A 22,500-nucleotide genomic window follows, 5' to 3' on the forward strand; every position below is an offset into this window, starting at 1 on the left:
TTAAATGCTTGTTTTTCACTGCCAGCCTTTCAACCAGCTACAGTTTCTGATGAAAACTTATATGCAAATTCATTAATAATAATATACACCCAAGGTCTTTTCCTTTTTATAAGCCACTGTGACAGCATAAAATGGAGAGCTGGGCCATGTGCTAAAGCAGAAATACTTTTGTCCTCTTTTGAAGCCATACATCTAGATGCATAATATACTAGGTCCTAGTAAAACAAAAGAAAAAAACCCACTCCAACAACACAGTGGGAGGGTCAGACACCAGAAACCATCCCAAAATTACACAGCTAAGCACAAGTCAGCCTTGCTTTGGATCAACTTCCCCTGGCAGTTATACTGATTTTCACTCCTTCTCTCTCGCCTATCCTGATGAGCAGGCTCCTTGAAATGAAGTACAGGCTCTTCCACAGCAATTCCTCACAGGAAACACGTGCTGGCCAGCTCCCTTCACAAACAAGCCAGAAACAAAAGCCTTTTCCTTTCACATCAAAACATCACCACCTCACCTGCTTTGTTCTTCAGATTTGAGTTCACGCCATTGAACTCAGATTTGTCTATTTCCCATGCCAGTGGAAGCTTTCCAAGATTGCCAGGCAGGCTTTCCAAGTTAGCATCTTCATTGTAGATAATCTCTGAAGCACCAGTTTGAATGCTGAGTAAGTTAGGTGTGTTATTTCCAACATTTAAGGCAGCACTACTTGATAGGCAGGCACTAACTGAAGCACTTGGACTTTTACAAATAGATGTGACTCTGTTTAAAAAAGCATAGTCTGAGCAGATGGTATAAAACTTCTCTCTTGTGTGAGTCACAGGACATCCCCATGGATAATGCCCATCTTCTCTAGACACCAAGGATGCAGTGGAGGTGTCTGACATGCAGTATGGCTTCACGGGATCGTGAAGAGAAGCTTCTGGGGATTCTTTCCCAGGTCTGTTTTCAGTGTTTCCATTATTTCCAGAACCATTTTCTTTTTCATCTTCTGAAATAGTAGGCATTGAATGATACTAAGAGTATTGCACAGCAAAGAATATTTTTTCTTTATGTTTTAATTACAACAGGGTTTTCATCATTGCCTCCATTGCCTTTGCAAGGTATCAACAAGGTACCTGAAAAAATGTTAAGTTAGTACAGGTGTCTCATTCCGCATAAAGCATACACAAAGCTTATCTTTGAACTCATAGCCAATAAAAGCTGAAATACCCTTTGAGATACCACAACACACGTGGTGTCTTTCCCTAAGCCTCTCTAGACTCTGCAATCAGCACTTTTTATCATTTGTGAGGTGCCAACAGCATACACCGCAGTGATATCATGATGAGGACATAATAAGTAATTGCACTTACAAACCAGCACACAAAAAAAAGAAAAATTAAAAGCTTTCTACATGTTCTTGGTTGTGGTTGCTCTTTTCTATCCCTTACAGTCATGATACACTGTGAAATACAGAATAATTCATACAAATTAATAAATCACCATACAGCAATTTAAGGTCATAATTTAAGGTCTTAATTCTGCTGAATCCTGCAAACTTTCGCTGCAAGGGAAGTTCAAGCATACGATTACAGTAACTATAACCTTATCGATTGTAAATTGACAACACCACCCTCAATCTGCTCCAGTGCTTTCCTCCTACAGCTGCTAAAGGTTCCCTTTTATTTTTACGTGCCTCTTATTCTTCAAGACGTGAGAAAGAAAAGCAGGTTTTGTTTATGGCAGCTAAGAATCACCAAAAACAAACTGAGACGGCTGGCTGGCTTGCTTTAAGCGATCACTTTTAAAGGGCAAGCTGGCAGCGTGTGTGTTATCTGTCATCCCAGCAGCTCGCACGTCTGCAGACACGCGCCGCAGACGGGAACCTGGCGCGAGGGAGGCAGGAATTCCGCTCCACTGCCTCCTCCTGCAGCACTGGCTTCGGGCCGCTGCCCCGCACCTGCGGGCCGGCCGGGCTCCGCTCGGCGGAGCGCAGGGACACAGCCGCGCACCCGCCCCTCCCCCCGCGCTGCCGCCAGCCGGCTCCGGAGTGAACAGCCGCGGGCTGGGGGAAGGGGCCCCCGGGACCGTGGGCTCGCTCCCCTCCTGGGCGCCTGCGAGGGGCGGGGGCGGCGGGGCCGCGCCCGGCCCGTGTTACCTGCGCGGAGCGGGGCTCGCCGGCGTCGCCTCCCGGGACGCGGGCGCGCCGGAAGCAGACTCAGCCGCGCGCTCACCTGCGCGCCCCCGCCGCCCCCCGCCTCCTCCGCCGCCGGCCCGCAGCAACTCCCACCGCCGCACGGGGACGGGGGGAGGCGCGGGGCTGCCCGGCGGCCACGGCCGCGCTCACGCTGAGGGCCCACACGGCGCCTCGGAGGAACCAGTGGCGAGCGCCTCCCGGCTGGGCCGCGACTGCGCCTCCGTGCCGTGAGTGGCGCCTCTTCGGTCGCCCTCCCCCCCATTTGCGCCCTCATGGTCTCGCCCGCTGGTGCCCCGCGGGCGGGCGGGGGAGGGAGGGAGGGGAGGAGCGGGTCGGGGATGGCGGGGGCGGGAAGCGGCTCCTGTGTGGGGGCTCGGCGCGGAATTGTGAGAAACACCGAGGGAGATGGGCCTGCTCAGCCTCGAGGAAAGACGGCTGAGAGGGGATCTCATCAGTGTCTATAAGTATTGAAGGGAGGGTGCCAAAAGGATGGAGCTAGGTTCTGCTCGGTGTGCCGAGCAATAGGACGAGAGGCAACGGACAGAGATTGATGCGCAGGAAATTCGACCTGAATATGAGCAAGAACTTATTTACTGTGCAGGTTACCAAGCATTGGAACAGGTTGTCCAGAGAGGTTGCAGAGTCCCCCTCACTGGAGACGCTGAAGAACCGTCTGGATGCAATCCTGTGCAATGTGTTGTGGGCTGACCCTGCCTGGGCAGGGAGCTTGGAGCAGATGACCTTATATTTGCACCAGGGTCTTGGTTCCCTTGACAGTAGTAAGGACATGTGTAACAACAATGCTTCTGTAAAAGTGTATGAAGGAATGAAAGTTTATTTCAGGTAACGCTGTCTGGAACTGCTGACAATATTTGTCGTCTCATCCTTCACTGCAGTCAACATGAACAAACACAGTACACTGAAGATGCAACTGGAGCTGTTCTGCTACTGCCACAAATATGTAAAATTAACTAAATTTTATATATTCAGATTTATTTTATAATAAAGTCGTTATAAAATTTTAAATAAAATATCAAAAAGTTATATGATGTCCTGCTGACAGAGGATTCACTCCTGGCAATAACAACACTGTGCCCTCAGTCCACAGTGCCTCTACTCCCAGCAATACCTTCTGTGTGAGGTGCTGCAACTAAAAATTACAAAATTCTGGACAAACCCAGAATCTATTATCTCCTGAATTGCTAGTGTTATTTGATGGTTCTCAGTGGCTAGGCAGAGCTCAATTGCCAAAGTGCTCAAGCAGTTGTGGGTACAGCCATGTCTGCCCTCCCTTGGACATGAGAAGACCTAGATCACATTCCGTAGTTTATGTGGCTTCATCCTGAGGCAACCTGCCCCTTGTAAAGGAGAGCGTCCCTTATGCCTTTGCCAGCTGGAAGCCTGTTGAGCCTTAGTCGGCCAACAGCATTTGATATAATTAAATAATTCTGCCTCCAAAGCGTTTTTATCTGAGCCAAATTATAGGCATTAGGATAGCAGCGATGTTGGCTTTGCCAGCCAAGACTAAAATTAGGTTGCATGATTTATCTTATAACTTGTTTGGGTGCTGACAAATAGTGCCAAATCTCTGCATGGATTCCCTGAGCTGCACTTATGTGGGGGGGAAAAAAGCTGGAGGAGAGAACATCAGGAGGGTGGAAGTGTGTCACCTTTACTTTATCACTGCTGTGTTTTTTTAACATGTCAGTGCTGTCCTGCTGAGAGGAGGAAGCATGATCTGTGAATTCTACAGCTATCAAATTTATTTTAATTGAAAACATCTCTAAAGTTCGCTTCCATTAGAGGAGATTGGCTTCTCTCACACAGCAAAATATAAGCTGGGAAGGAATGTGATTTCTTTACACATCAGGAGAGTAAAGATGGGGAAAGGAGAGGAGCTAGAGTCATGGATATACAATAGAGTCTGTGTGAATTTTTAGACTGGAAATTGTAAGTCTTCTAAATGCTGAATGTCCTGAAAACTCATCACAGTTAGAACATAACAGGGCAAAAATGATGTCTTTAGAAGCTGGATCTTGGTAATATTTAAGGCATTTTGTAATGACTTTTTGGTTAGAAAACACTCTCTTCATCACCCCAAGTTGTCATTTCTCAGCTTGAAATTTGCTTCAAACAAGTGCTTTTTGTGTGCTTTTCTCTAAGCATATTTGCAGTATTTCAAAATGTAAAATATAAAATCTTTTTGAAATTCATGAGTCCTTGCTGATGAGTTTCAATTTTCTTTACTGTTTGCCTTAACAAGAGAGAAGCCGTCAGGAGCCAAGTTGAAAGTATCTTAGAGGTCTTTTCCAACCTAAATGATTCTGTGTGTAGTAAAGAACAGCATTAGTGTTTGGCACTATCTCTCTGCAATTGGAGACTGGATTATTTGACAGACAAAGGGCCATGGAATCACCAAAGGCCCGCACTGGGTGATTGCCCTGGTGGCAGTGGGTGACGTGCCCCCTCACCTCTGCTCCAGACAATCCCAGACCTGCACTACCGGCAGCCACACATCACAGAGTCACAAAACTATTAAGGGAGGAAGTGACCTCGGGAGATCATCTCATCCAACCGCCCAGCCAAGGCAGGGTCACCTGGAGCAGGTGGCATGGGAACACAGTGGGTTGGGAATGCCTCCAGAGAGGAAGACTCCACGGCCTCCATGGGCAGCCTGTTCCAGGGCTTTGTCACCCTCAGCGCAAAGAAGCTCTTCAGCTGCTCCGGGGAGGATTCTGAAAACACATTTTCCGGATTCTAAACTCCATTTCCCAACCTAATGTTTGCAAACGGAGAGAAGGGAGGCGGGTGGGGGGAGAACTTGAGCTCCTGGCATGGGTTAAACAGCGGCTCAGAGAGTCCGGATGCGTAGGACAGGGCCGCGGGCCATCAGAGCCGGCTGTCCCTAATGCTTTCCAGGCCCTGGTCCCAACAGTTCCCGCGGGCTCAGCCAGCGCCTCCCAAGGGGCCGGCGCCTCCCGGCAGCGCCGCCCCGCCATGCCGCGGCCCCGCCCCATGGAGCGCAGCGCCGTGTGGGGGCCCGGGCTGCGCGCCGCGGCCGCGCTCCCCGCACGGTACTTCTATGTGCAGGCCGTGGACGCCCGAGGGCTGAGGTGAGGGCAGCGGCGGCTTTTCGGGGAGATTCTGGGCACGGTCAAGCCGAGAGACTTGCGATTTGTTCGTAGAAGGTGCAGGCTAAAAGCTCCCTCTACGTGACTCTGCATATCACTTGGCAAGAGCTAATTAATCTTTTCAAGGAGTATCAAATAACGGCGCGAGGGGATGAGATGAGAGGATGAAAACGTTCAGCAGCAGCAAAGCGTACGTGTTAGTCAGTGGAAAAATTCATTATTTATTCTCCTTTGTCAAAACTTTAGCAGTGACTAATACATTTAATTTGTTAGGCTCAGGCATCCTGCTTGTTTCCACTGTTGGGAACATTAGCATTTCTTCTACCGGCCGATGCACAAGATCAGTAGAATAATTCAGGAATTACTCCATAGGCCAAGAGGTAAACTTCTTTGGAATGAAATAGGACAAGGAGCAATAGCCATAAAGTAGAATACAGGAAATTTCACTTCACCATGAGGAAAAACTCCCTGAGGGTTGCAGAGGACTGGAACGGGCTGCCCAGGGAGGCTGTGGAGTGTCTCTCTGGAGACATTGGAAAGCCCCCTGGATGTGTTCCTGTGTCCCCTGCTGCAGGTGACCCTGCTTTGGCAGGGGGATTGGACTAGATGGTCTCCCGTGGTCCTTTCCAACCCTAACAACTCTGTGATTCTGTGATTTTCAGAGGATACTCATTGCTTTCCATTTATTTAGGAAAACTGGTCATGCAACCTAGATAGGTGCTCAGAATGCTCCATCAAGGTCATCCTGATTAGGTGCATCATGGCTTGTGTGAGTATGAGCTGCCATTTAGCTTAACTTGGATAGTAAATATTTCTTGCATTTTGAACTGGCAGCTCTTGAGTATGTCTGAACAAGTTTTAGGAAAGGTGGTGGGAGTAGCTGAACTAAGAAGTTACAGCCCAAGAGTCTGGGCACTGCTGGAAGAAAAGTGAAAGGAAGTTGACAGCATTTTGACTGCACCAGCTTTGTTGATACCTCAATGATATGTGATAACTTCATGATTATTCAGATTATTTTATTTGGTTTTATAGAGGTTTTTCTGTTTTGGTGTATGTTTAATTATACCAAAATATCTCATTTACACACTGAATTACGTGAACCCTTTATAATTTTTCCCTGTTTTTTTTTCCTGTAAAAGCTACTATAATGATTAAGAAGTGTAACTTTGTTCTTTACTTCCTTAAATAATACCTGGAAAATAAGATAATCTGAAAACATTTTACTTCTGAATGTAAAATAATAGACTTATTAACCTGTTAAAGTGAACATTCGGATGTGCTTCTAGAGGCCTAACATGGCTCAGAGGAAATGGCTAACACGGCTCGCTGGAAATCTGTTGACTTGCAAAGGAATAGACCGGACTAAGAAATCTGTTGTATGTTTACTTTGTTTATTAAGCTCCCACTTATTCTCTGGGTAGGTTCACTTCATCACCAGGTGAAAATGCATTCCAGGTGAAGATCACTGCTCCTGAAGAACAGTTTACTCGTGTTGGTGTGCAAGTATTGGACAGGAAAGATGGTTCCTTCCTCGTGAGGTACAGGATGTATGCGAGCTACAAAAGCCTGAGGATAGAAGTCAAAACTGGAGATAAGCATGTTGCAAAGTCTCCATATATTTTAAAAGGTAAGAGGCACCACTATCACAGGTTTCCTGTCATGGCTGACAAAGTGTGTCCCAGAATGTCTTCTACTAGAAGCATAGTAGAAGACATTCTGTGACACATACTCATACCTCATACTTCTCTAGACTATCAAATCCCATTGAAATTATGGATTCATTATATGTGTCCTACACATAGTGTTCAAAATAATGAAAGGAACCAAGTGCTGTGAAGCTGTTGCCTAATAAATACAGGTAGAAGGGTCACACATAAGCTGATGTAGGTTGACATGACTCCATTAGAGTTAAAAAAAATTCAGACGTATCTGTTTAGAGTTGCTGAAGTTTTGGCCTTAAGCAATGAATGTTCAGAGCTTGACCCTGTTCTGTGATCTCAACAGCTCAATATTATGACTTATTAAAAGTAAAATAATAATTTTGTTCCCAATAGGACCTATTTACCATGAAAACTGTGACTGCCCTCAGGAGGAAAGCAGTGCATGGCTGGAAGAGATGAACTGCCCTCAAACCTTTCCACAGATTCAAAGAGACCTAGCAAATTTTCCCATTGTTGACCCAGATAAGATTGCAAAAGAAATTCCACAGAGGTTTGGACAAAGACAGAGTTTGTGTCACTACACTATCAAAGACAATGAGGTATGGAATCTGGTTGTTCTGAAGTCCATATGGGAATTTGGTGGCAAGCCATGAGCAGTTTGGTTGTTCCCAATTGTAAAAGCTCCTTGTAGTGTATTCTTTAAGAACAAGACTTTGCTTGCTTCTCTGTCCTTGAATACTCTGCAGTTTGTGTACGAGCTCAGCAATGTCTGTCCTACTTTGTAAGTGCTTTTTTCTCCGTGCTACAGCTGAAACACAGTGAAAGCAAATTACTTTCCAGGCAATCAGTATGAGTACTGGGCACACACCCAAGTCTCCTAAGTGCTAATTCAGTTTCCTGTTCTCTGGGCAATACTGTTGTGATGTGTCACAATCATCTAATTTGAAGTACATCGATAAATTACATCATGCCTAATTCTGGGATACCACTTTTAGCTGAACTGAGGATCAGGGCTACAATTTTTTATAAAAAATAATTGTATATACTGCACTTATTTCAGTGGAATTTTATATAGAAATGAGAAGAATGGAACACCACAGAAATAGGCAACAGTTTCTGCTTCCATGAAACAGACCTCAAACATCTGCAAAAGCAAGCAAAGTTTGTAAATTTTTTATCATTTTTCTGTGATGAGATGTCTATTGCTTCCCAGCTGATTCATAAATCTGTACAGCCATATACTCTGAGTAGCTACTATGCAATTAAAAGAGCTTGAATTTTGCCAGCTGTTCTTTGAAATGAAATCACCCAGTAAAACCTTTGTTTATTTTCAGGTTTATATAAAGACATATGGGGAACATGTTGGCTTCAGAATTTTCATGGATGCCATACTGCTTTCTTTGACCAGAAAAGTGAGTACATCTCTACAGCCACTTATTCTGGATGTCGTAATTTATAGAAGCCTGGCCTTAAATACACATCAGCATATTGTTGCTCTTTCTCATATTCTGGATGTCCTAATTTATAGAAGCCTGGCCTTAAATACACATCAGCATATTGTTGCTCTTTCTGTTAAAAAAACTCTTGCTCTCTGATTAATTATGGAAAGGTCATGGGTTTTCCTTGTTTGAAGCTGTCATGTTCTAGAATGCCATCTGATTGAGTATCATAGAAGTTAATTGAATAAGTAGGCTTTTATAGGTGAGTTTGATAAGCCAACAGGGTATGTTGTTTTGGGGGGTTTTTTTCTGTAAAATAAATAAATCATCCTGTAGCATCCAGCAGAAAATTCTGTCTCTGCATGTACATTGCTGCAAAAAGCTGAACACAAGTTTATAAGCCAACAGGGTATGTTGTTTTGGGTTTTTTTTCTGTAAAATAAATAACTCATCCTCCAGCATCTAGCAGAAAATTCTGTCTCTGCATGTACATTGCTGCAAAAAGCTGAACACAAGTTGACACAACATGTTAAAAAAATATCAAGTAACCTTTCCACTATCCTCAGGATTAGTAATGGATCAGTTATGCTACTCTGTCTGCCTTTGGGTGTCATGCTTTAAGGATTGCTCTATTGCTAACATTGCTGAACTAACATTGCACAGGAAAATGGGAAAAATGACTAAATGTCCAAATGAACATTACTTTAAGCGGGGATTGTTTCATCTAATGCTGTCTACAAGAGGACATGATGTCTAAGGGAAAACATGAATGTAGACTACAGTTACCTATAATATTGTTCTCTGGAAGATGGAAGTAAACTGTTCTTGGTGTCAGTAGTGTTGGACAAGAAATAATGGAGTTAAATTAAATCTAATGACTTCAGATTAAAGTTGAAAAAGGATTGCTAAATCCAAAACCAGAAACTGTTTACAGATTTAGAAAACACAGTTTATACCATTCCCATTAAATACCATTCAATAAGAATTTTTATTAGGATAGTGTCACTGAGTGACAGTAGATAGGCATTTAAGGACTTCATACTAAAAGTTGAAAAAGGATTGCTAAATCCAAAACCAGAAACTGTTTACAGATTTAGAAAACACAGTTTATATCATTTCCATTAAATAAGAATTTTTATTAGGATAGTGTCACTGAGTGACAGTAGATAGTTGGAGAAGAAGATTCAAGCTGCTGATTGACTCTGCTACTGAGGATGTGTAGAAAACACAATTTGTAGGGTTTATGCCCATTACAACCATTAGATGGCACCGTAGTAATGAAGTTTAGTGCTGAGCGTTAGACTGTGTAGCAAGCACCCTTTGAAAGGAATAGAGTATCTTCTGCCATTTGGAAGTGTTTGATACTTGGCAAATTATTAATTTATTTTGTTTAGAAAGAGGCAGCTGAGAGGGATGTATTGAAGATGTATGTTTTTAAAAAATTAAATTAAGAGAGTGAACTGAGATATGACATTAGTTCTGCAGTGAACTTATATGTGCCTTCAGGGTTCTGTAAAATGCATATGTCATGTTTTGCCTTTTGCTCTCTAAACATTACCTTGTATGTGCCTTCAGGGTTCTGTAAAATGCAGCCATATGTCATGTTTTGCCTTTTGCTCTCTAAACTGAACTGTCTCACCATTTTCAGTGTTTCCTCACAAGGCAGCTGGTCCTTTCTTTGGAAAAGTACAAAGCTGCCTTTCTTTCTACCTTTTTGTACTTCACTTGAAATCACCAACTCAATACAGGGGTGCATCACAGTTTCATAAAGCAGCAAAATTATGCCCTCTGTCCTGCTTCCTGGCCATCAGCAGTATTTTTCTTGCCTTTTGGCTGTGACAGTGATTTCATGTATGGTTCCACACTACTTAATATTTTTAACAAGCGATGATGTTATGCTGAATAATTAACCAAAGCACTGACTAAATGTGGTCTTCCCATCATGGCTGTTTATTTCTGTTTCTTGTCTTCTGTTGGATTTAGGCATCCTGCAGACACAGGGTGAATCAGATCACTGATGTGTCAAAAAACTGATTTACTAGCCAGCATCAGTTTTCTATATACTAACAAGATGATCCAGCTTACCTTGGAACTATACAATTGCTGACTAGGTCCCAGTGATTGCATGATAAAAAGATTGTGTGGCCAATCATGTAAGGTATAGCAGAAATCATCCTCTAAAAAAAGTGTGCTCCTATGCCTTATGTGACTTTGCATAAATCTTTTTTTAAAAAATACTATTCTGTAGGCTTTACTTTGTGTTCTCAGTACTTCTAACATGTTTCTAAATGTCAGTGATTTATTACAGGTACATGAAGTAAATTAGACACGTGGCTATTTTTCATCTTAGGTTATTTTCAAAATGCAAGATGCCAGCAGAATACTGTATGTGCTAAACTGCATTTGTGCCTGCTTTGCTTCTCTTTAGGTGAAAATGCCAGATGTAGAATTTTTTGTTAATTTGGGGGACTGGCCTTTGGAGAAAAGGAAGCCCCCACAGAACTTGCACCCAATCTTTTCATGGTGTGGGTCCAGTGAGTCAAAAGACATTGTCATGCCAACATACGACTTAACAGACTCAGTTTTGGAGACTATGGGACGGTAAGAAATGGCTTAAACTTTTCACAAAATTCACAATGAATGATCTTCCACAGAGATCTGTATGGTAACAGTGTTTTCATTTACTCGTTGAGACACTGGCATTCTAGGTAGACAGTAACTGTGTAATCAATATATTATTGTGCTTCATTGTTTCATTTGAAAAATCCAGATTTATCTAAACATGGTCAAATAATTGAAAATAGCACTTAAGAGTGTTTCAAGGCTAGGCATTTGATTTGTTTGCTTTGTTTCCCCCCCCATGAACTTGTTGACAACTAGCCAGATGTCTTTCTTTCCTGATTTTGTTAGAATCCGTTTTTTTGTACCTTTCAAATCCCAAAACAATTATTGGGAATTCTTGAACTAGGAGCCACCATCTCCCACTTTGATTACTGACTGTAACTAGCTTTGGCAACTGCTCTTTTCTGTCTTGAAACACTACAAAGGCAGCTTGCTTCTAAGAAATCTTTGTAATCCATCTTGAAGTTACCATTTCACTGCATTTAGTTCAGGTTCCTTTTTTTTGTCAAGAGTTTTTCTAATTTGCTATCCCTTGCCCTCTCAGTTTATGTGTTTAATTTCTTAACATTTTTAAGGATGTGCAATATGTTTTACTAAGTACCTTGCATCACCTTCTCTGGCAACCATATCTACTTTTACCTATTTTTTTCCATGACAGCTGACAGGTACTGTTTCCACATGCCATGTTGTTGAATGATACTGTCATGCTATATGCCTGTGAACTTAACATTCATTCTCTGTTTCTATTGCTGCAAATGACTGATACAGTAACACATTATGAGGTGTTTATGACTTCCTTTCATCTTTGTTCTCTGCCTATGGGTACTGTGAACTCTTTTAAGTAACTGCACTTTAAAAAGTTTCCAGTAGGCTTCACTATTAAACCAGTTCTTTCTGCTGTAGAGTCAGCCTGGATATGATGTCAGTCCAAGCAAACACTGGCCCATCGTGGGAAGACAAGAACACCACAGCCTTCTGGAGAGGACGTGACAGCCGCAAAGAGAGGCTTGAGCTTGTAAAACTCAGCAGGAAATATCCAGAGATCATAGATGCTGCTTTCACAAACTTTTTTTTCTTTAAACATGATGAAAGCCTCTATGGCCCTATCGTTAAGCACATTTCATTTTTTGATTTTTTTAAGGTAAGCCACTCATCATTTTTCTTAGAAGTCAGTTCTCAGTGTTTCCAATTATCAAATAACTTAGTATGTATTATTGAAAATAAAGTGATTTGTAGTTTTTCAGGACACCATCAGTAACAAGCATGACTAGACATCCCTCCAGTGGGATTAACTGCTATGTAGCTCTTACCCTCAGGATAATAATGTCTGATTTACATCTAAAGGTTCTGTAGAACCTCATGTAATCTATATAACTTCAAGTTCCTTTTTATCTCTTTTTCCTGATTCAGCGATCAGGACTACTAACATAACTAACATAGTGGGAAAATCAGTGGATGAAGTGGCACATCTACCCTCACATCCAAGGATGAGCACCTAAGAATTCCTGGAGAACTTAATTGATGAAGCTCTGTGTACCCTGCACTGTGATGAATTCCAAACTAGATAATAAAAGCTTCTTAGACATTGATGCTTGCCTAGCCAGTCCTACCTGTCTCAATATCGGCAAGTCAGTAACACCAGTGCCCTCAGAATATAACCTAACCAAGCCACAGGGATCTTGTGGTTTTTAATAACTTCTGGTCCTTTTCTTTCCAGTATAAATATCAAATTAATATTGATGGCACAGTGGCAGCCTACAGATTGCCTTATCTACTAGCAGGAAACAGTGTGGTGCTAAAGCAAGATTCCATCTACTATGAGCACTTTTATAATGAGCTGCAGCCATGGAAACACTACATCCCATTTAAAAGTGACCTGAGTGATCTGCTAGAAAAGCTACAGTGGGCAAAAGATCATGATGAAGAGGTAAAATACACACTAAGAAATTTGCAGTAATGTTTCTAGAAGAGGACAGAAATTGAATTTCTTTAAAAAAAAACAAAAGAAAAATATACTAGGAGAACTTGAAATTTGTTTTCATCAACTCTACAAAGAAGATTAAGAAGTTTGCAGTAATGTTTCTAGAAGAGAACAGAAATTTAATTTCTTTAAAAAAAACAAAAAAATATACTAGGAGAACTTGAAATTTGTTTTCATCAACTCTACAAAGAAGAAAAACACTAAAATGCATAATATTGTCCTTAATTTGAAATCAAATTGAACTTCAGGAAAAAAAGAGTATCTTCCTAACAAAGCCTTAACTTTTAAAAAGAATTATTTATTTGAGTTACCCTAAACTGTCAACTTCATTTGTAACTCCACAACCAACAGTAGCACCCTGAAATAAATACTAATTCTGGGCAATTAAAAAAATAAACCAAACTTTCATTTTCTTTGACAGGCAAAAAATATTGCAAAATCTGGACAAGAATTTGCAAGGAACAATCTCATGGGAGACCACATTTTTTGTTACTATTTCAAACTTTTCCAGGTCAGTATATTTTTAATGGCTACTGGCACAGAAATAGAAATCACACAGCAAGAGTCTGGGGCAACAGAGCTGCTGGCAATTGGCCAGTCTGGTACTTGAAGCCACGAAGCAAGCAGCAGCAATTAAAATCTTCACTTGGTTTTTACAAGCATTGTATTCAATTATATGCCGTGAAACCCCTTAAGACTATGCTGGCTGTTTGAGAGGCAGTGGGATCCCATAAATCTTGATCTAATCTGCCAGAATATGTAGCCCACACTGATCAAAGAATTTCATATCAGATGCACACCCTGTGAACCACAGCTGAAAATATCTGTGCATTAGCACCAAGATACTGAACTCCAGGGAGGCACCCGAAAGGGCTCCCATCTGCAGCTGAGTGTTCCCTCACCCTGTCTCTGACAGTCTGAAGGAACAGATTGTGTAGCCCCAGAGTTTTTACAGAATTGCTCAGCTGATTTGGTACAATATTGGCAACTAGATGTACAATCTAAAAAGTTTATGAATTAATGATACCTTCCTTTTCTAAAACTAGGAATATGCCAGCTTGCAAGTGAGTGAGCCAAAAATCAGAGATGGGATGGAGAAGGTACAGCAGCCTGATGATGACCTTTTCCCATGCACTTGCCACCGAAAAAAGGTACAGCCTATGCAGAGTTAAATGTAAAGTGCTGAGTGTCTTCAGTTCCTGCTCAGCCCCGCTGGAGCAGGGCTGCTCAGTGCCCCACAGTATCAGTTATCAGGCCAGGCCATTAACACCTATCGAACTTAGAAACACTTCTTGATGTATTTGCAGGACTAGACAGTGAAAAATAGGCTTCCAGTTAACTGAAACGTGTTTCTTCTTTTTTGACTGCAGGCCAAAGATGAACTCTGACAGAAGAAAATACATTTTTTCAGTATTTGCCTAAATTCAGACTGTCTTCTTGAAAAAAGAAAAATCTGGGTTAGTATGCCTGTGGATAATGTCAGTGGATATTTTAAAGTTTACCATTTCATGATCTACGTATGGAAGAAAACAAAGCACCCCTGATTTCCTTTTCATCATGCAGTGGTGGCAGAGCCTTATTCAAACACATTTTTATAATTTTTTTTTTTTAAAAATAAAAAACATGTTTGTATCAGTCATGTGTTCCTGGCCTGAGTTACCTTGGAAATGCAGGTACTTTTTACTCATGCTTGTATATAGTAAGTCTTTTCACAAACATGAAACTGTTCTGTAAAGAAGGGCTGATGAGATCCATTGGCATCTTTTTTCAGACCACAACTTTGCTCCTTCTGAGAGAATCTCAAAGGCAATGCTGTGGGGTTCATAATAAATCTTGTTAACCTGAAGGAAAACCACAATTCCAATAGGGCAGTAAGCTTGGTTATACCAAAGGGTTACTAACAACCCATAATGAGAAAGGCTGCAGCTGCCAGTACACACTAAGTGTTTCATCCACTCTCCAAGGTCAGAGCTCAGTGAGCTAAGTTCCTCCTGTCACAATGGATGCAGAACTGGTTCCTGCTCCAGGAGCTCCTCCATCACTAAACACAATTTGTCTACCACTTTTTATTTATCAGAGGGCCTCAGAATCAGTCCTTTAGACAAAGAACATTGGTGAAGGGAACTCCTCAAAACTGAACCATCTTCTTTGCTCCATATGCGCAGCTGTGCCTGCATTACCTCCTCCTCCTCCCCAGACGGGCAGAATCTGGCTCCCTAATGTGGCAGACACTGTGACCAACCAGGGATTCCTCTCCCTGCCTCACAGGTTTGGAAACACCTGGGAAGGCCAGCACACAGCACCAAGGCAAAGAAGTACACCAGGCTCACCAGCCTTAGGGGATGTGCTGGCAGAACCCTACAAAGCAGTAGGTTTTAATTGCAAGTGAGTACAGCATCAGTAATATACTCAGAAATTGAGGAATCTTAAAGATACTCTGTCCAAGTAGATTTTTTTTCCAGTATATTACTTCAAATATAAGTAAAAAGCATTACTTAAGCCTCTGCATTTCCAAGTGTTGTATTTGGTTATTTGCATAGAAACACAGAACAATGCTGCTATGATATATTTTCTGTCCTTCTGGAAGTTCTTTATTGTTTTGCATTTTTTAAACACAGAACAATGCTGCTATATTTTCTGTCCTTCTGGAAGTTCTTTATTGTTTTGCATTTTTTTTTCATAAACAGCTTTATTTGCATTTGCACTTAGACCTCTGAAAACATCAGTTTTTAAAAAAATATGCCTCTAAAAATAACAAACCCTTTATTTGCCACATGTAGGAAAAATGAAGATACTGCTTGAACACTGCAAATTATTTGTGCTGCAGCTGAACATTTTCTCTAAGCCAAGAAAAAACTTGTGCATTTACTTCTTCCATGACATCATCTGCTGTTCGTCCTTTGACTGCCATCCCATGGTTTGCTTTATCAATCCAATGGATTCTTTTAGGGGCTTTCATTTTGCTCACCACACCTTCTAGCAATTGCTATGGAGAAAACAAGAATGCAAATGTTAGAGAATTTGCTGCTACCAACCCTGTAACTCCTAGATGACTCTTGCTTTGCCTGTGTAATGCAAAACAGGCAGCTCCTAAAAAGCAGATGGATCTGTGTGCACATGAAAAACACCTTGCTAGGAAAATGGGATGTATTCTCTATTCAGGATATGAATACTGAGATCTGCTCAAAGCATCACCCTCACTCAAATAGAGAACAGCAGAAAATTAGAACTTCAAAGGAGTCCATTTTTACTGTCAGAGGGTAGTCCTGGCAATAAAATGATACAATTGAAGTCCAATTTGTCTGCAGAGGCTGAGTAGCAATGTAATTCCTTAGGGACTAGCTTTGACACTGTTGTAATTTCTCAGGAAACAGATCTAAGAACCAGCTCACAAAATCTCCATAGAGAGGGCACTCCAAGGATCTGCTTGCTGGTCACTAGCCTGACTTATTTTGGCAACAAACCCTCACAAAAGCATTATGACTCCTTAGAAACTGTCCAAGCACGGAAAATGCCAATTGCACATAGACCCAAATTCACACTGACCTGTTCAAGAGCAACAGATGCCTGTTTGCAAGGAAACATGGCAGAAAATCACTGTTTCCCTTTCTCTGTACACCTGCTCTTCCTCTCTACAAAAATATCACTTTTTGCCACAGAAGTCTGACTTGGGGGTAGAACTGCTTTGCTAGAAGAATTTGCCATGAAAATGTGACCAATGTGACATTGGTGGCACCACACAGGTTTTGTAACTTGAAACGGATAAAACAAAATAGCAAATAACTCACTCCTTCCATAGACCACTTTTAATTTATGCAATCCTATCAAAACCATTCAAATCAGGGTATTTCAGTGACCCAAAGATGAGCTTGCTAAATTGGAAGATCAAGCATGTTCCATTGCACGTTTTAAGCAGCAAAAGGAAGCACTCCCAGGCTTCCTTGTATCTGATGAAGTTTTCTACCCAAGGCTTCCTTCAGAAGACACCTATTTAGGCAAGGCTGTTAATCAAGTGAAACACAGGCATCACTGAGGCTCATTGCTGCTCCTCCAGACTGCCCTTTCATAGCAGGATTTACAAGGGTACTCACTTTTTCACACATCTCATCTGCTGATCCTGAGACAAACAGCACTGGACACGTGATCAGTAATAAATCCTCATCCCGGAGCTTGGACTGCAGTTTTGGTCGATGCAAAGGGTAAGATAAACACACAAGACCTTGAATGAAGCCATCATCATCATCACCCTGGCTCAGCTGACGTATCACTGAGGCAGCAGCTCGTGAGCCCATGGAACGGCCTTTCTCCCATGCAGAAATAAAGGAAAAAAGTATTATCTGCTGTCACCTCATCTACATTCTGGTTTAGTAAACAACTCCCCAAACCAATCCAACTGAGTGTATTTCACTGGCACAAAATTCTAGGGATGTTCTACTTAATGAAAAACATTAATCCTAATTTCAACATTTTCTGCTAAGATATTTGTCTAGTTGTAACATTTACACCCCTGTTTAAAAAATAAGGGGAAAAGAAAGAAAATCTAAATGGATAGGGATCCCTTGCAATACTGGAAGGAACAACACCCCATCCTGGGGACAAGGGGATAGAAGGATTGGTCCTATGCTCCAGAGCCTGGAAATTTGAGATAGCCATGACAGTATCCTGTATCATTATTTTCATGCAACCTCAATTTGCTCAAGTTCAAAACAAAATTCTGTGCTTGATTTCACTTGGCTCACAAAACAAATCCAGCAAGTGTTTATGCACACCTTGAACTTCAGCCTAAAAGCAAAAGTAGAAGGAAGGGAAAAAAGTGTGAAGTCAGAACATGAGGTCAGTCAGTAACAGCAAGGGAATATCAAAGTATCTCCTCAAAGAGGAGGCACAGGAGCTGACAATGCACTGCAATTGAGTGTTACAAGTTGCTAGTTCTTATAGCGGCACAGACTTGCTTTCACTGAAGAGAAAACTTAGAATTTCCCCTATCAAGATATTCCTAACTACCCCCATCTATTCCCCTTTTCACAAAACATAGCTGACTTTTTTTATCTGTCACTAGGTTTTAATTCCCAAAACCTGTTTTGGGAAAACTTCCATTTATCAGGATTCTTCAAGACCTGCAGTTAAAAAGTACACATGGATAATCAGAAAACTCATGCCCTGTAAATTCTAAGTGACAAGGAAGTTTTCTCCCAAAGTACCTGGAAAATACAACTTTCTTTCCTCTTCTGTGGTAAGATCTATTGTATCATAAGGAGGGTTCATTTACTTCTCACCAAAGTGGGACAGACTTGGAATACTTACAGATTGCTATTACTAGAGACAGTATAAGAGAGAAAATTATTGATAATAAAAACAATACCTGCAAGGAAAACACCAGAAAGTTTATAATCATCACAAAGTTTTAAGTATTCCTAAAGAAATAAGAGAAAGAGAAGCATTATAAGTCGGAATTAAGAGCTGGGAAGCTCTGTTTGTAACTACTACACAAAAAAAATGGGAAGCTCTTTCAGCACTACAGATTAAAGAACAGATACATAGAAGGTGCTCTCTTGAGTTTTATGACACAAATGGTTTCATAACGTTTTGCAGCAACAACATAATCAATTTCACATTAGCTCTCAGCAACTCTAAAATATCGGATGCCCTATAAAGTTACCAAAACATAAGTGATTACTATGTATCAACTCAGTTACAGTAACAGACCCCATGCACACTCTTGGCGCATCAAAAGGAAAAGCAGGTTTGCAAAAATGCCCTTCACTGAGATTATGTATTTGTGACACGATCAGTTATGTCCGACAGAAAAGATAAAATTCAGCAACATTTTTTCACGTTTTAGGAGATAACTAATCAGATGCTATCTTATCAGATCATCTTAGCAGCTGCCTTAAAATTACCTTTACAAATCAGCATATTAACATCAATGCACTAACAAAATTATGCTTCTTCCATAAAGACTGGAGATACCCATTAAAGACAGTAAAGTCTGACTTCAAATTGATGTACATATAACATCATCACAATGACATAATACAAAATTCCTTTAGAACTGGACTTTGGTCCTCTATATCAATGCAAGCAGATCACCCATCCTAAATTCTCCACCCAGCTTGTTTCCATCCTAAATTCTTCCACTTTTTGCAAGCTGTAAGTTTTCCCATGAAACACCCTTGATTTTTGTCAGGCTTTCCTTTGTCCCTGATCTCAAACCCGCACACTTGTGGCAGCTGCTCCAGCTGTTGCTCATCTAAGAACTGCTTCTGCTGTTTCTGTTCTCACACAGTGCTCCATTTACCTAAACGTTGGTTCTAATTTTCCCACTGTTACTTGACTAATCTCTGGCTGTAATTTAAGAAACCTGGAAGACAGCACCCATGGATCTAAGCTTTGGTCTAAGAATTTTTTCACTCCTTACCACAACTGCTTTGAAAGCCTTAGTCCTGTAGGCAACATTAAGGCCTTTACAAGTAAACCGCAGACACAGAACTCCATGGGATGAAAGATAGGCTGCCAAGGACACTAAATGAGGGAAATTCATGTCTCCTCCAGCTCCATGAGTAAGAATCACTCCATACGTTGGTTTCTTCTCTGGGACAGAAAAGATAGCATCAAGGCATTTGTTTCCAAAAGGTATTTTCACTTTAACCTAGAAATGAAACAAAACCCAATATTATTATCAAAAAAAAAAAACAAAAAAAACCACAAAAACACAAAAAAACTCCAAACAAACAAAAAAAAAGCCCCAAAAAAACCAAGAGGAAGTGTTCCTAGTCTATAAAAAATAAACCCAAATTGCAAGCCTGTTTTTATTTCTTAAGAGTACTAAATGAGTAACTGCACCTAGGGTTCAGGGTTTCCGTACAATAATGAGCAAGTCACTTTATGACTCCACACCTTATGTTCTGCATTAGAGAATGAAGCTTCAAAGCACAAAGTGAAATGATTCTGATCCTCTCTATACCTCTATGTCTAGCTTTTTCAGGCCTAACTAAGCTGCCTAGACCATAATAATGTGACATTAACACTGAGCCTAGCAAACATTTGGAAATCACACAGTGGTAACCACTGAGCAAAGCTGCAGCCTGCACAGAGGCGAGGACTGAAACCTCCCCCAGGGACAGGGGACAGCACAACTTCGGCCAGAGCCTAGCAAACACTTTGAAATCACAGTGGTAACCACTGACTGAAGCAGGAGCCTGCAGAGACGACGACTGAAACCTCCCCCAGGGACAGGGGACAGCACAACTTCGGCCAAAGCTCCAGGGGGACATCAGCACAGCCAGCTGGAGGAGCTGACCCAGACACAAGTCCTGCTCATGTTCTGCGGAATGAAAGGGACTGGGCAACACAAGTGTCCCTGTGGCGGCTTCTGGGAGCACAAAGGACACCCGGGGCTGGGATAAACTCAGTGTCCCGAAGGCGCTCCTCGGCAGCGCCCGCAGCGGAGCTGCACAGGCCGAGGGAGGCGCTCGGCGGCCCTGCCGAGCTGCGGCCCCCGGAGGGGTGGGAGATCCAGACCAGGCAGGGGATGGCGGAGCACGCGCGGGACAGCCAGAGGCCTGCACACAGAGACAGGGAGAGCTGCAGCCGCCACCAGCCACGGACACACCTCTCCTGGGAAGGCAGTCAAAGCACAAAGTGAAATGATTCTGATCCTCTCTATACCTCTATGTCTAGCTTTTTCAGGCCTAACTAAGCTGCCTAGACCATAATAATGTGACATTAACACAGAGCCTAGCAAACACTTTGAAATCACAGTGGTAACCACTGACTGAAGCAGGAGCCTGCAGAGACGACGACTGAAACCTCCCCCAGGGACAGGGGACAGGTTCGGCCAAAGCTCCAGGGGCACAGGGCCTCCATCAGCACAGGCAGGAGGAGCCGATCCAGACACAAGTCCTGCTCATGTTCTGCGGAATGAACGGGACTGGGCAACACAAGTGTCCCTGTGGCGGCTTCTGGGAGCACAAAGGACACCCGGGGCTGGGATAAACTCAGTGTCCCGAAGGCGCTCCTCGGCAGCGCCCGCAGCGGAGCTGCACAGGCCGAGGGAGGCGCTCAGCGGCCCTGCCGAGCTGCGGCCCCCGGAGGGGTGGGAGATCCAGACCAGGCAGGGGATGGCGGAGCACACGCGGGACAGCCAGAGGCCTGCACACAGAGACAGGCAGAGCTGCAGCCGCCACCAGCCAGGGACACACCTCTCCTGGGAAGGCAGAGGCGGCAGCGCACCCAGCCCGCCGCCCCTGCCCATCTCCAGGGCCGCCTGAGAGGGGAAGGGCGGCTGTCCCGGGCTGCAGCAGCCCGCGCACCCCCACGGGCGGCGGGCGCACGGACAGCGCCGGCCATACCTCCGCGCGCCCGCTCATCCCGCCGCGACGTCACCGGAGTGACAGCTCCCCGCGCCAGTCCCGCCCCGCGGCCCGGCTGCCGCGGCGCTGATTGGTCAGAGCCGGCGAGGCCCCGCCCCCAGGGAGCGGAGAGGCTGCGGCCTGCGCGGGGGGTTGTGGAGGGGCGCGGGTTGGGCCGTGTTAAACGTATAAAACACCCAGAAATAAATAAAGCCCCACGTAAATTGTTTTTATTCAGCCGTGTGTACAAAAACTGCACGGACTGCTAGGTGGTGGTTCAGCACAAATAAAGCAAATTGCGTAGGGATTGTTCGGAAAGTCAGGTTTTTACTGACGTCAAGAAGATGAGATGCTTGGGATGAGTCACAGAATTACAGAGTCATTTAGGTTGGAAACGACCCCTGAGACCATCGAGCCCAACCTGTGACTGAACACCACCATGTCAGCAAGATCACGGCACTGAGTGCCACATCCAGTCATTTGTTTAACACCTTCCAGGGATGGCAACTCCACCGCCTCCCTTGGGCAGTCCATTGCAATGTTTAGAAACCCTTTCCATGAAGAAATTGCTCCGGACGTCCAGCCTGAACCTCCCCTGCCACTGCTTGAGGCGATTTTCTCTCCCTTTTGCTGGTTGCTTGGGGGAAGACCACCCGCCTGGCTACAGCCTCCTTTCAGGGGTTGTGGAGACCGATAAGGTCACCCTGATCCTCCTTTTCTCCCCTCCACCTCCCTCAGCTGCTCCTCGTGAGACTTGTGCTCCAGACCCTTCACCAGCCCCATTGCCCTTTTCTCCATTGCCCGTGCTCAAGTGCCTCAGTGTCCGTGCGGAAGTGAGGGCCCAGAATGGGACACAGCATTCAGGGTGTGGACTCGGCAGAGCCAAGTGCAGAGGGAAAGGTGAGATGTCCAGAGTGACATCAGGCAATTTTTTTTGGCAGCTGTCAGCACACTCAATCCATCTGACGTTGACAAACGGGAGAGACACTCAGTGGCTGGTTTTCTAGGTACACATCTGTCTCCAGGGCTGTGCTCTGTTGTACAGTAAATGACCTACTGTGTTCAAAACACAGCCTTAATCTGGTGGAAGACAGCACCAACAATATATAACAGTGCTTGTAGTATTTGTATATTGAGC

The 22,500-nt window shown here is 43.3% G+C and overlaps 3 protein-coding genes across 8 annotated transcripts in view; 1 reads left to right on the top strand and 2 right to left on the bottom strand.

The window, feature by feature from the left end:
• BIVM (basic, immunoglobulin-like variable motif containing) overlaps window positions 1–2,369 on the bottom strand; it is a 30,549-nt gene extending 28,180 nt beyond the window's left edge. The window contains exons 1-2 of one of the 2 annotated variants that reach the window (XM_039730420.1): window positions 2,215–2,369; window positions 516–1,116 (exon numbers count right to left, since the gene is read on the bottom strand). In XM_039730420.1, the coding sequence (XP_039586354.1) occupies window positions 516–1,005 (490 nt within the window). In that variant the 5' untranslated portion in view covers window positions 1,006–1,116; window positions 2,215–2,369. Of the gene's footprint in view, window positions 1–515; window positions 1,117–2,138; window positions 2,191–2,214 lie in introns of those variants that run through there. The other variant, XM_039730419.1, reaches the window with a different exon arrangement.
• A 2,816-nt stretch (window positions 2,370–5,185) lies between these two features.
• On the top strand, window positions 5,186–14,646 carry POGLUT2 (protein O-glucosyltransferase 2). Of its 2 annotated transcripts, none has more exons than XM_039730486.1 (10): window positions 5,186–5,290; window positions 6,730–6,935; window positions 7,363–7,568; window positions 8,304–8,381; window positions 10,837–11,009; window positions 11,934–12,171; window positions 12,748–12,957; window positions 13,433–13,522; window positions 14,058–14,162; window positions 14,382–14,646. In XM_039730486.1, exons 1-10 carry the CDS (start codon window positions 5,193–5,195, stop codon window positions 14,397–14,399), a joined length of 1,422 nt encoding a protein of 473 aa, XP_039586420.1. In that variant the 5' UTR covers window positions 5,186–5,192; the 3' UTR covers window positions 14,400–14,646. The 2 variants fall into 2 exon arrangements, with proteins under 2 accessions (XP_039586420.1, XP_039586421.1); XM_039730487.1 differs by having other exon boundaries at window positions 6,764–6,935.
• Window positions 14,647–15,644: 998 nt separating this feature from the next.
• TEX30 (testis expressed 30) lies at window positions 15,645–21,406 on the bottom strand. Of its 4 annotated transcripts, none has more exons than XM_039730447.1 (5): window positions 21,363–21,406; window positions 19,430–19,660; window positions 18,374–18,425; window positions 17,103–17,311; window positions 15,645–15,997 (listed from the first exon to the last, which is right to left on the bottom strand). In XM_039730447.1, exons 1-5 carry the CDS (start codon window positions 21,378–21,380, stop codon window positions 15,824–15,826), a joined length of 684 nt encoding a protein of 227 aa, XP_039586381.1. In that variant the 5' UTR covers window positions 21,381–21,406; the 3' UTR covers window positions 15,645–15,823. The 4 variants fall into 4 exon arrangements, with proteins under 4 accessions (XP_039586381.1, XP_039586384.1, XP_039586383.1 ...); XM_039730450.1 differs by lacking the exon at window positions 21,363–21,406 and adding an exon at window positions 21,213–21,349 and having other exon boundaries at window positions 15,663–15,997; XM_039730449.1 differs by lacking the exon at window positions 21,363–21,406 and adding an exon at window positions 21,213–21,339 and having other exon boundaries at window positions 15,663–15,997; window positions 19,430–19,602.
• Between the last annotated feature and the right edge of the window lie 1,094 nt (window positions 21,407–22,500).

Source organism: Passer montanus, unplaced genomic scaffold (genome assembly GCF_014805655.1).
Source record: "Passer montanus isolate IOZ18808 unplaced genomic scaffold, ASM1480565v1 scaffold72, whole genome shotgun sequence".
Taxonomy (NCBI): Eukaryota; Metazoa; Chordata; class Aves; order Passeriformes; family Passeridae; genus Passer; species Passer montanus.

Bases quoted from the DNA above. Each gene is read 5' to 3' on its own strand.
- POGLUT2 (XM_039730486.1), top strand. From the start codon at position 5,193: ATGGAGCGCAGCGCCGTGTGGGGGCCCGGGCTGCGCGCCGCGGCCGCG. The intron at 5,291-6,729 runs GTGAGGGCAGCG...TTCTCTGGGTAG, and splicing joins GTGGACGCCCGAGGGCTGAG to GTTCACTTCATCACCAGGTG. The intron at 7,569-8,303 runs GTATGGAATCTG...GTTTATTTTCAG, and splicing joins ACACTATCAAAGACAATGAG to GTTTATATAAAGACATATGG.
- TEX30 (XM_039730447.1), bottom strand. The intron at 18,426-19,429 runs GTAAGGAGTGAA...TTATTTCTTTAG, and splicing joins AGGCTTTCAAAGCAGTTGTG to GAATACTTAAAACTTTGTGA. The intron at 17,312-18,373 runs GTATTGTTTTTA...CATGGGAGAAAG, and splicing joins TTCTGGTGTTTTCCTTGCAG to GCCGTTCCATGGGCTCACGA.